Below are 13019 nucleotides of genomic sequence, written 5' to 3'. Positions count from 1 at the left end.
TTGTCACATATTCTTTCAGTTTCTGCCTATCCTGGAAGCTTTTTATCTCTCCTATTCTGAATGACAGCCTTGCTGGATAAAATATTCTTGGCTGCATGTTCTTCTCATTTAGTACCCTGAATATATCCTGCCAGCCCTTTCTGGTCTGCCAGGTCTTTGTGGAGATATCTGCTGTTAATCTGATATTTCTCCCCATATAACTTTAGAATCTCTTGTCTTGAGCTGCCTTTAGGATTTTCTCTTTATCTTTGGAATTTGCAAGTTTCACTATTAAATGTGAGGTGTTGAACAGTTTTTATTGATTTTGCAGTAAAGGGGTCCTCTCTATGTCTTTTTTTTTTTAATTTTTATTTATTTATGATAGTCACAGAGAGAGAGAGAGAGAGAGGCAGAGACATAGACAGAGGGAGAAGCAGGCTCCATGCACCGGAAGCCCGACGTGGGATTCGATCCCGGGTCTCTAGGATTGCGCCCTGGGCCAAAGGCAGGCGCTAAAGCACTGCGCCACCCAGGGATCCCCTCTCTATGTCTTGATCTGATTGCCTGTTTTCCTCTCCAAATTAGGGAAGTTCTTTGCTGTGATTTGTTTAAATATACTTTCTGGCCTTCTCTCCGTCTCGGCGTCTTCTGGAACCCCAATTATATGTAGATTCTTCCTTCTCAGACTATCATTTATTTCCCTTAGCCTTTCCTCATGGTCTCTTAATTGTTTTTCTCTTTTGAGCAGGGTGAGGCCCGCATCACCCTGATTCCAAAACCAGACAAACACCCCACCAAAAAGGAGAATTATAGACCAATTTTAGACCTCAGACTATCATTTATTTCCCTTAGCCTTTCCTCATGGTCTCTTGTTTTTCTCTTTTTTCATCAGCTTCCTTCCTTACCATCAACTTGTCTTCTATATCACTCACTCTTTCTTCCATCTCATTAACTCTAGCCATTAGGACATCCAGTTTGGATTGCATCTCATTTAATTTATTTTTAATTGGAATGCATGGCTGGCTTAGCGGTTAAGCGGCTGCCTTCGGCACAGGGCGTTTCAGGATTGAGTCCCACTTTGGGCTCCCTGCATGGAGCCTGCTTTCCCTCTGCCTGTGTCTCTGCCTCTCTCTCTCTGTGTGTCTCTCATGGATAAATAAAATAAAACAAATTTACAGTTTATTTTTAATTTTGGCCTGATTAGATCTCAATTCTGTAGTCATGAAGTCCCTAGAGTCCTTTATGCTTTTTTCCACAGCCACCAGTAGCTTTATAATTGTGCTTCTGAATTGGCTTTCTGACATCGAATTGGAATCCATATTCTGTAACTCTGTGGCAGAGAGTGCTGTTTCTGATTATTTTGTTCAGTGCAGAGTGGCTGTATGAGCGGGGTGAGTCAAGAATAACAACCACGACTTAAGTAAATTCCATCCTAGATGATTCTGACGAGGTCAGAGACCAGAAAATGAAAAAGAAGATCAGAATGAAATGAAACAAAAGGACCACTAAAGTGAAAAAAAATTTTAAAAGAAAGTAGTAAAAAAATAAAAGACCGAAAATCCCTAAGAAGGAGGAAAAAAAAAAAAAAAGAAGAAAAAAAATGAAAAGAAGAAAAAGAAAAAAGAAAAAGAGGGGACTTGGAGATGGTGGTGGTGAAGTGGTAGTGGAGGGAGAATGTAGTTTACCTGAGGTGTCCTAAAGGGTGATTCTCTTTGTTCTGAGTATATTAAGTTCTGTGTGTTAGAAGATGGTCAATCCCAAATTTATATAAACCAGCAATACTTTTGATAGCCCCAACATTGACCACCAAAATATAAACAAGATAAAAGAGGGGGGCAGAATGGGAACAAAGGGAGAATATAATCTCACAGAATGAACCGGCATGGTATTCCACTTGGTTATGGGTGTATGTTGGTCATGTTTTAGAAGGTATTAACTTCCACCATTTTAGAATAAAACGAGGCAGAGAAAACAAAACCCATATCATATATCTCCCAAAATTAAATTGAATATGTTGAAGGGAATCCAGAAATGAAAAGTATGTCTAAGACATGTAATTGTAGAAATATGGAAGTCAAAAAGAAAGAAACTTAAAAATGAAGAGCTGGTAAAATATTGTAGTTAAGGTGGGAAAAGAGAAAAAACTAAGTTTTTAGTCTGATATAAAAGCAAGTATAATGGAAAAAGGAAAAAAAAAATTTAAAGAGGGGAAACCCTCTCGTTCTATATATTATATTCCCTTGATTTTCCCTTGGTCCTGGAGCTTTCCAGCACTGCTTGGCCAAGAACACTCTTCCCTGTTCTTCCAGCTGGTCTTCTGGGGGAGGGGTGCTATGCTGATTCTCAGGTGTGTGTACCTGGTGGAGATGCAGCGTCCCCTGCCGGGTGCCAGGCTCAGTGGGAGTTGTTTACTCCGTGAGGCCTCTGCTCCCTGGTGGCCCCGTGTCTCCCAGACACAAGATGAAGCAAGAAGGAAAAACAATGGTGGCGGCCGGATTTCCAGCTCTGGAGTCAGTTCCCTGCGAGTAACTAACGCAGTCTCCCAGTCCACACTGGCCTAGATGCTCCCAGGGCCGACGCAGGTGTGCTGTTCTGCACGGCTTGGGGGGGCACCCAGCAGCAGGAGAGTCCTTGCTTCTGTCTGTTCCGGGGGAACGTGGGATCACCAGCTTTGTCCTCTTGGGCGCCCTGGGATCCGGGGCCCTGTGCTGCTGGAATTGGACTCCTGGGGGCTGCAACTCTATTAGCAGTGGTTTCATTGAAGAATTAAATAGAAGCCAAGGGGTTTGTGTTTCTGTAATCCTATGTCAACAATGAGATTCAGGATATAATTAAAGTTCAGAAAGCCCCTAAAGATAATGTACTCCAATTCCTGTTTTCATCAAAAAATGGAGGCCCAAAGAGTTGATGAACTTAGAGTGCCTATGAATTATAGCAGGAGAGAGGCAAATGATCATAATTGCAAATATGAGAAGAAGGTTTGAAATTGTGTAATATAAAGTTTATAGTTCACAGTGTTCAGTTTTTTGGAGAATAGGAGAGATGAACTGTTCAGAGGGCCTGATTTAAAATTAATACTAGCCATCAGTGTTTATCATGTGCTAGACATCATACGGGGCAGTACATTAATTATATATCCACCATTAACAGAATGAAGTGGGTATTATTCTAAAAGTAATAACATCAATTTTATTGAGCCTTTTTAAGTGTCAGGTTAAATATTTTACTTAAAGTATCTTATTTGAGCTCTTCAAAAAGCCTATGAGGTAATTATGGTTATTACTCCATTTACCAATGAGAAAACTGAACTCTGGAAAGTTATGTGATGTCCCCAAGGCCATTTACGTTGTATTAGAATTAAGATTAGACTCTGGGTTACTTGACTCCATAATCTCTGCCCTTATCACTTAGCTTACATTTTTTTTTAATGGAAAGTCTGCCCTCCAGCATCATGTATCCTAGTCTTGTGCTTTTCAGTTAAAATAGTGGAACCTAAGCGTGGATGGCAAAGATTTTGTCAAGTATTTTGGTGGTACTGATCTTAATATCGGGATATAAAGTGGTGAACTTGAGGTAGCCTAAGAGAAATGAGCTAGTAGGAAAAGAGATTTTTAAAATCCTTTAGTCTAGGCCTGTGTCCTCCGCCATCTTGTGCGAAGCAAGGTGGCCTCCGCGTTCCCCGAGCGTCTTCTCCGCTTCTGCCTCGACCGCCCCTTGATCACAGACATGTCTCGGGACGGTTCCGGAGCCGCGGCGGCGGCCGCGGTGGCCTCCACGACTTCCGCTCCCCGCCGCCCGGCATGGGCCTCAATCAGAACCGGGGACCCATGGGGCCCGGCCCGGGCCGGGGCGGCCCCAAACCCCCGATCCCGCCACCACCTCCGCACCAAACAGCAACGGCAGCAGCCGCCGCCATCAGCCGCCGCCATCAGCCGCCGCCGCAGGACTCGTCCAAGCCTGTGGGTCCTCAGGGGCCTGGCCCGGCCCGGCCTGCCTCCGGGAGTGGGCAGCGCCCCCCGCCTCCGGCTCGGCACCGCCCGCGACTCCTCCGACCTCGGGGGCCCTTGCGGGCCCGGGCCCCACCCCGCCCCCGCCGCCCGCGGTCACCGGTCACCTCGGCGCCGCCTGGGGCGCCCCCGCCCGCGCCGAGAGCAGCGGGGTCCCCACTACCCCGCCCCAGGCCGGGGGCCGCCGCCTCCGCCCGCAGGGGGCCCGCGCCCGGGGCCTAAACAGGGCCCAGGCCCCGGAGGCCCGAAAGGCGGCAAAATGCCGGGCGGGCCTGAGTACCCCCCGCGGCCGCCCCAAGCCGCCGGGGCGGGGGGTGGGGGGGGGGTGGGGAGCCGCGCGGAGGGCGGCAGCACCGCCCGCCCTTCCAGCAGCAGCAGCAGCACCGGGGGCCCCGCCCGGCGGCCGCAGCGAGGAGAAGATGTCCGACTCGGAGGGGTTCAAAGCCAACTTGTCTCTCCTGAGGAGGCCCGGAGAGAAAACCTACACGCGGCGCTGCTGGTTGTTTCTGGGGACTCTACCTGCGGACATCATGGAGGATGAATTCAAAAGACTCTCTGCTAAATTCGGAGAACCAGGAGAAGTTTTTATCAACAAAGGCAAAGGATTTGGGTTTATTAAACTTGAATCTAGGGCACTGGCTGAAATTGCCAAACCTGAACTCGATGATACACCCATGAGGGGTAGGCAGCTTCGGGTTCGCTTTGCCACACATGCTGCTACCCTGTCGGCGCGAAATCTTTCACCTTATGTTTCCAACGAAGTGTTGGAAGAAGCCTTTAGCCACTTTGGGCCTATTGAGAGGGCTGTTGTAATTGTGGATGATCGTGGGAGATCTACAGGGAAAGGCATTGTTGAATTTGCTTCTAAACCAGTGGCAAGAAAAGCATTTGAAAGATGCGGCGAAGGTGTTTTCTTACTGACAACAACGCCTCGTCCAGTCATTGTGGAACCACTTGAACAATTAGATGATGAAGATGGCCTTTCTGAAAAACTTGCACAGAAGAATCCAATGTATCAAAAGGAGAGAGAAACGCCTCCTCGTGTTGCCCAGCATGGCACATTTGAGTATGAATATTCTCAGCGATGGAAGTCCCTGGATGAAATGGAAAAACAGCAAAGGGAACAAGTTGAAAAAAACATGAAAGATGCGAAAGACAAATTGGAAAATGAAATGGAAGATGCCTATCATGAGCATCAGGCAAATCTTTTGCGTCAAGATCTGATGAGATGCCAGGAAGAATTAAGACGCATGGAAGAATTTCATAATCAAGAAATGCAGAAATGTAAAGAAATGCAACTAAGGCAAGAAGAAGAACGGCGTAGAAGGGAAGAAGAGATGATTCGGCAGCGTGAGATGAAAGAACAAATGAGACGCCAAAGAGAGGAAAGTTATAGCCGGATGGGCTACGTGGATCCAAGAGAAAGAGACATGAGAATGGGTGGTGGAGGAGCAATGAACATGGGAGATCCCTATGGTTCAGGAGGCCAGAAATTTCCACCTCTAGGTGGTGGCAGTGGCATAGGTTATGAAGCTAATCCTGGAGTCCCGCCAGCAACCATGAGTGGTTCCATGATGGGAAGCGACATGCGTTCTGAGCGCTTTGGGCAGGGAGGTGCGGGACCTGTGGGTGGACAGGGTCCTAGAGGAATGGGGCCTGGAACTCCAGCAGGATATGGTAGAGGGAGAGAAGAGTATGAAGGCCCAAACAAAAAGCCCCGACTTTAGATGTGATATCTAGGTTTTCATTCCAGTTTGTTTTTGTCTTTTCTTGTTTAGATACCAATCTTTTAAATTCTTGCATTTTAGTAAGAAAGCTACCTTTTTATGGATGTTAGCAGTTTATTGACCTAATATTTGTAAATGGTCTGTTTGGGCAGGTAAAATTATGTAATACAGGGTTTCAAACAGGGGAATTTTTTCCCTTTTTATTTCCTTTTTTTTTTTTTAACTGTATAATGTCTGTGTCAAGTTATGACAGTGTACCTTGTGCCACTGAATTTCCAAAGTGTACCAATTTTTTTTTACTGTGCTTCAAATACATAGAAAAAATAGTTATAATATGGATCTTCAACTTTGCCATTCATGCTTCTATGCACATTAGGCTAGGTATTCCACTTTGAAAGCATGAGCGTGTCTAGGCCTTTGAATGGCACATGCCATTTCTGGGAAATGTATCTGTAGGCTAAGTATTGCTTTCTAAAAATAAGTACCCCCTTGTTTTAAAAAGAAGAAATGCATATTGAAGTAGTTTCATGATTTGATTTGTTTGGCATTATAGGAAGCAAGCTGGTGCTAAGTATTTTTAAATGGTTATGTAAGCAAGCTGAACTGTAAATCTTTATTCAGGAATGTGTATTAAGATTATGGAATGGGTGAAAGACTATTGATAGGGGAGAAAGTGGGTATGACTAAATGGATCTTTATGGCCCTATGATCTATCCTTTCCTTGAAAGTTTCTGAAGAAAAGTGGAAAAATCATTCTGTCGCATTCCTCCATTCTTGTTTTTAAAAGAACAAGTCCCAAGCCCTACAAATGGCTTGTACTGAACTTTCACATTTGAATTAAAGATTGTTAAACATGAAAAAAAATAAAACCCTTTAGTCTAAATGGTTTTAAAATTAAAAACAAAGGCCTTGCTAAATGTATTATCCAGTTGCATAAATTGTGTGAACATCTGCCAATTTACAACAACTTTGAATATTTAAGTCTAGGTTAAATATTTACTCTGTATCCATGTGCCAGATATTGTCCTTAGTGCTGGAATACAGAGGATGTTATGCTTGCCCTCAGAAGGCTCAAATCTATACACTTACTACAGGAACTCATTCTACAGCCACCTTACAGTACCATAGTCCCAACTCACTGCTCCATGGCTGGCAAGAACAGAGTACAAAGATAGTGGAGAGAATGGTTGTCTGGGAGAAGGGATCTAGTGATGCCTTGCATTGAGGTGACATTTGAGCTAGAGCTTAAAACAGGATAAGTGTTTCATTCAGGAGACAATGATTAAGGAAGAAACAATATAATCAAAAGTATAAAGATCTGAAAATAGATGGTTTGTTCAGGGAACAATGAATGTCTCTGTGGCCTGGCCATAAGGTTACATGAGCCAAGATGGCCAGTTTCAAGTTAGATTATAAAAGGCCTTTTGTGTCTTCCTAGGAGTTTAGACTCTATATTCTCTATAGTAGGGAAACACCAAGTTTGTGTGTTATTTGGATATACCTAGATATAAAAAAAGTAGATAATGTGATGAACCCTCATGAACCCAACTTCAACAATAACTCATGGCCAGTCTTGTTTTATCATTGGCCCCTATTCTATCATATTTTGAAACAAATCCCATATAGCATACTATTTAATCAGTAAATATTTAACTATATAACTCATTAAGAAGTAACCAATATCCAGTTAATGTTCAGATTTCCAATGGTTAAATAACTGTTGTACTTTTAAAATTATAATAATCTACATATTGAAATTAATCGATATTTCTCTTAAGTCTTAATCAGTAGGTTCTTTATTCAGCTCTTTCTTTTTCCTGTTGTAGTTTATTGAAGGCTGTTTGTCTTGTAGAATTTGTACGGCTTGAATTTTGCTGAGCACATCCATCTCCTATTGCTGAACATGTTCCCCTGTCTCTGTATTTCCTGTATTGAATCTAGAAACTTAATTAATTCAGGTTTGTTTTTTGTAGAGAGACTACTTCATGGACGGTGGGTAGTGAGTTCTTTCCTCAGGAGGCAAATAATGCCACCTTTATCCATTAATTTCTTAGGGATTACAAAATATTGTGATTTGTCTTGCCTGCTTACCAAAATTGAGGAATTCTACAGGTCAGGTCAGGGATCCATTGTGTCTTCTTTAAGTCTATTTTAGGACTAAGCTGACTTCTATTAGAGAGTTAGTATTTTTTGGCCAGTCAGGGCAAGAGATCTTGAGTTAATTACTGTTTATTATTTGATTATGCTAGTTATCAACTTTTTATTCTTATTTTGCAGTGAACTAGATTTTTGTGGTATTTTATGTAAAATTGTTCTCTATTAATGAATACATCTAGACTCTACACTTGCAATCCTTAAATAATTTTGATCAAAATAGAGCTGATGTGGTTCAGGAGATACATAAGCTCTGGAAAAAATTCTAAGTGTTTTTTGTTTTATAGGCTTCTCTCATCTCACAATGTTTTACCCCAGTCATATATCCACACGAGTGGGTCTCTGGACATTTCTCGAAAATGGGAAAAGAAGAATAAAATTGTTTATCCTCCACAGTTGCCTGGAGAACCTCGGAGACCAGCAGTAAGTTTGTGGGTAGAAATAATCTCTTGGGGCACCTGGGTGGCTCAGTTGGTTGAGCATCTGACTTTGGTTTTGGCTCAAGTCATGATTTCGTGGTCATGGGAATGAGCCCTGCATTGGACTCTGCACTCCGTGCAGAGTCTGCTTCATATTCCTTCTCCCTCTGCTCCTCCCCACTCATGCACGAGTGCTCTCTCTCAAATATTTTTTTTTTAAAGAAAGAATCTCCTAATTTTGATAAAGAGCTTTTACTCTTACATGACTAGCATTGATTTACTGTTCCATGTGAAGGAAGGGAAAAAGTATACCTCAATTTGTGTGATCATTTGATCGATACAGAAGTTGTTCTACATTTATCTTCTTGGTAGTTTTATTTTTATTTATTTATTTTTGTTGTGGATAGGGTTTTTTTTTGTTTTTTTTTTGTTTTACATTTTTAAAATTTAAGTTCAGTTTGCCAACATACAGTATAACATCCAGTGCTCATCCCATCAAGTGCCCTCCTCATTGCCTGTCACCCTTCTTGGTAGTTTTAAAAGATTGTCTGTTTTACTTATGTGTTTGCCTTGACCTAGCCTTCTGTTGGGAGCTTTAACTCTAAAACTAAGCTAATAACTTGAGGTATCCTGACAGATTTTTGACTCTTAAGAGGCTTGCTAATGCATTCTTGGTAGTGAAGCATGAGGGGTTGGCAAGAATGACTTAAACTGTAAACCATATTTAAATCATATGTGTGGTTTGCCAACATTTTAAATTTGAACATAGACACACTTAGTTGTGATTTTTTTTGTGTTTGTAATTCACAAAGCTTTGAACCAAGGTTTGAATTTAATCATTGGATTGCTTTCAGAGATACTGAATTTTATCTCATCTTTAGCTGCTTGGAATTCTTTTATCCTCCAAACTGCTTGTGAGAGTTCTAGCCTGAGATACAAGACTAATTTCCAGCTTAATGGGAATTTGCTGTGGAATATATAGGTATCTGTCACAAAGCTTAGACAAGTAATGACGGCATAAACAAGATGGTAACATTTAAATCCTTAAGAAAATAAACTGTAAGTGCTTAGAAATAGAATTATTAATTAATAAATATTAATAGAATCAGTAGTGTTAATTATAAGTCATTCAGTTTAGAAAACATCTTTTAAAGGCCTTTGGGATTTAAGGCTACTGTATAATCAGTATCATCTAAGTAATGTTATTTGCTTAGTTTTTATAGGAATTTGACAGCTTGCCTTTCATTAGGATTCAGTTGCCAAGTATTGGTCTGAGTTAGGACAGTTTTATGTTTTCTTTTTTTTCTTAGAGGAGTTAATTTGTTGATTTAGAGAGCTCCCACTTCTTTGGGGAATAAAAGAGAAAAAGATGCTAATAGTTCAAGTGTATAACTTTCTAACTTCCATATTTTATCTTACCATCAGAGCTTAAAAGTTAGATTTGTGGCAGAATCTGTGCTAATTTTATAATTAACAATGTTTAGGAGGAGTGACATATTTTTATGAATATCATAAATAAAAAATTTCCTATTATTAATGAGCTTTGTTGAGCTCTTTGAATTTAGATTTTTTTTTAAAGATTTTATTTATTCATGAGAGACAGAGAGGGAGAGGCAGAGACACAGGCAGAGGGAAAAGCAGGATCCATGCAGGGAGCCCGATGTGGGACTTGATCCCAGGTCTCCAGGATCACACCCTGGGCTGAAGGCGGCGCTAAACTGCTGAGCCACTTGGGCTGCCCCGAACCTAGATGTTAATTGAGAAAGACATCATGACATTTGTCAGGTCCAGAATCTAAAAGAAAAATTTTGTATTTCATGGTACTAGTCTTTTTGGCATTAAACTAAATGCATTTTAAGATATATCCCAAATGGCAAAATTCAAGTAGTTAACAAGTAGATCACAGATTTTGTTTGAGTAATCCTCTTGGGAACAAATTATGACTTTTAGAAAATAACATTTTCCGACTCTAAATAGTGTTTAGTAAATTGACAGTGGTGCGTTTGTACCTGTTATGAGTGAAATATTAATGTCCTTCATTAAATACCTAGCTTAATAATGGAGTAGTTTGCATACCTAGCCACATAGTTCTTATACTGTCATTATGTGCAGCAGTGTGACCTTGTACTTGCCAATCTGCTAACTGCAAACATTTTAAAAACTAGTTTTATCCCTAATTTAAAAGGAGGTCAGATAGGGACACCTGGGTGGCTCAGTCAGGCGTCCAACTCTTGGTTTTGGCTCAGGTCATGATCTCAGGGACGTGAGATCAAGCCTTGTGTCAGCTAACAGTCTCTCTTCCTCTGTTCCTCCTACCTCCCCAGCCTCATACTCGCTCTCTCTCTTGTGCACTCTGTCCCTCTCTCAAATAAACGGATAAATAAAATCTTAGAAAAAAAATAAAAGGGAGTCAAATAATATTTACTGTTCTCATTCTGATATTCAGCATTGAAATATGAAGTTTTTTTTTTTTTAAGATTTTATTTATTTATTCATGAAAGACACAGAGAAAGGCAGAGATGTAGGCAGAAAGAGAAGCAGGCTCCATGCAGGGAGCCCTATGTGGAACTCGATCCTGAGACCATGGATCATGCCCTGAGCCAGGGGCAGGTGCTCAACCGCTGAGCCACCCAGGCGTCCCTGAAATATGAAGTTAAATAATAGTGGATCAGTAGTGAATAAATCCTATAGCAATAAATTAAAATGCATGTCACCAATTTAGGCACATTTAGGCCATTCCTATTATTTTTAAGACTTTTTCTAATTTAGCTAACATCAATTTCCAAATAGCGTATACTCCTGTAGACTTTATCTTACTTGTGGCTACATCAGGGTAAAGAAAATGAGCCAGAAAAAAATTAAATGGTTTTCTACATAATAGGCCTTGTTAATTTGGTCTTGAGTTTACTTTTGCACTATCTGTGAAGAAAGCTATATTAAATAAACTAAAAATATAGTGAGACTATATTAAAACTATTTTTTTTTAAATTTTTTTTTAATTTATTTATGATAGTCACAGAGAGAGAAAGAGAGAGAGGCAGAGACATAGGCAGAGGGAGAAGCAGGCTCCATGCACTGGAAGCCCGATGTGGGATTCGATCCCGGGTCTCCAGGATCGCGCCCTGGGCCAAAGGCAGGCGCCAAACCGCTGCGCCACCCAGGGATCCCATATTAAAACTATTTGAACACCCATTTCTATAAGAGGATGTTTTTAATTTATGGATTAATTGACATACTGATAAGTCATACTTAGAAATCATTGTGTGCATCCTGGAAAGCTCTAGTTTGGACTTTTATTAGGCAACACTTCTTTTTTTTTTTTTTTTTTTTTTGAGTGAGAGTGTGCATGGATGGGGAGGAAAATTAGGGGAGAGGGGCAGAGAGAAAAGGAGAGAGAGAATCTCAAGCAGGCTCTATGCCCAGCACAGAGCCCAATGCAGGACTCAATTTCGATGACCCTGAGATAATGACTTGAGTCAAAATCAAGAGTTGGATGCTTGAGAGCCACCCATGTGCCCCATTTGGTCATAATTTTTTTTTTTTTTTAACGATTTTATTTATTTATTCATGAAAGACACAGAGAGAGTGGCAGGGACACAGGCAGAGGGAGAAGCAGGCTCAAGGCAGGGAGCCTGATGCTGGAATCGATCCTGGGACCCCAGGATCACGCCCTGGGCCAAAGGCAAGTGCTAAACCACTGAGCCATCCAGGGATCCCAGACAATTTTTTTTTATCGTTTAGTTATATGCAAAATAAGTTAGTTTCTTTGGAAGTTAGTGGTTTAGACATTTTGCAACTTAGGCTTTCATTTCATTTGAATAACTATCTTGCACATTAGATCCTAACTTTATCTAATTTACTGTATAGGTTGGTTAATAGTGACATTTAACTGAGCCTTCTGATCTCTCTTTGCCACTTTATCTATTTGCAATGATAGGTTTGTCTGGCTTGTGTTTAGAAAATGCCTTTAGACATTGCACCTGCCTAAAGGAAATGTTGAGCTTTTTGTTTTAAAAGAAAATGATTGAATAACTTTTCTTTTTTGTTAAATACTTGATTCCTTTTTTCCCCATGCTCTTGCCAGGAGTACAATATCTTTGTTACAAAATTTGAAGATAATCATATACAATTCAGGTTTGGAGATAGCCCACTATGAGAAACCAAGAATTGAAGGGTTTCTTACACAAAAGATTTTATTGAGTGTATTAATTTTCACAGATGAATATTATCAGTCATGACAGTTCTTCTTTCCTCTCCAGTGCTCCCCTGGACACTTTATTGCTGAAAATGTAATTAGGCTATTGCTACAGTTTTCAGTCTGTCAGCTTCTATTGGAACTGAAATGAAATCTGCTACATATTAAAAGATGGCCCCTTGGGAAAACTCTGCTGTTTCTCAGGCATTTGAAAATTTCCAGCAGAAGTCAGAATGTTAGCAAGTTCTGAAGTCTCCCTTGCTATTGTTTGCCTTGACAAATGTTTTCTAATTATTTTAAAGGAGCAATATGGTGTAGTAGTGGAAAGAAGTTGGGTTTTACAGTCATAGGGGAACTTTAAAGATACACTTACCAGACATTGTGTTAGGCACTTCATATACTTCTCTGTATGGCACTTTGACTTCCAGCTTTGTCTCTCACAAGCTTTGCAATCTTGGCTAAGTCACTTGATTTGTCTGATTTTTTTTTTTCCTGGTTTTTACCAGGGAAAGGATTATTCTTTTAAAAAATTTTATTT

General features: G+C 40.8%; 2 protein-coding genes across 4 annotated transcripts in view; both read left to right on the top strand.

Annotated features, from left to right (window-relative positions):
- MRPL22 (mitochondrial ribosomal protein L22) overlaps positions 1-13019 on the top strand; it is a 38193-nt gene that overhangs the window by 10497 nt on the left and 14677 nt on the right. For 2 of the 3 annotated variants that reach the window (XM_038534934.1, XM_038534933.1), the window contains exon 3: positions 8155-8290. The exons of the other annotated variant lie outside the window; for it this stretch is intronic. In XM_038534934.1, the coding sequence (XP_038390862.1) occupies positions 8155-8290 (136 nt within the window). The remainder of the gene's footprint in view (positions 1-8154; positions 8291-13019) is intronic. 3 annotated transcript variants of the gene reach the window in all.
- On the top strand, positions 2440-8148 carry LOC119871417 (splicing factor, proline- and glutamine-rich-like). Its single transcript, XM_038533760.1, is given in 6 exon segments — positions 2440-2504; positions 3605-3983; positions 3986-4160; positions 4163-4303; positions 4306-4377; positions 4380-8148. Coding segments are annotated over 6 exon segments (2166 nt in total). The 3' UTR covers positions 5714-8148.

Source organism: Canis lupus, chromosome 4 (assembly GCF_011100685.1).
Source record: "Canis lupus familiaris isolate Mischka breed German Shepherd chromosome 4, alternate assembly UU_Cfam_GSD_1.0, whole genome shotgun sequence".
NCBI classification, from domain to species: domain Eukaryota; kingdom Metazoa; phylum Chordata; class Mammalia; order Carnivora; family Canidae; genus Canis; species Canis lupus.
The sequence above is the reverse complement of the archived record's forward strand: the minus strand, read 5'-3'. Positions and strand labels throughout refer to the sequence as shown.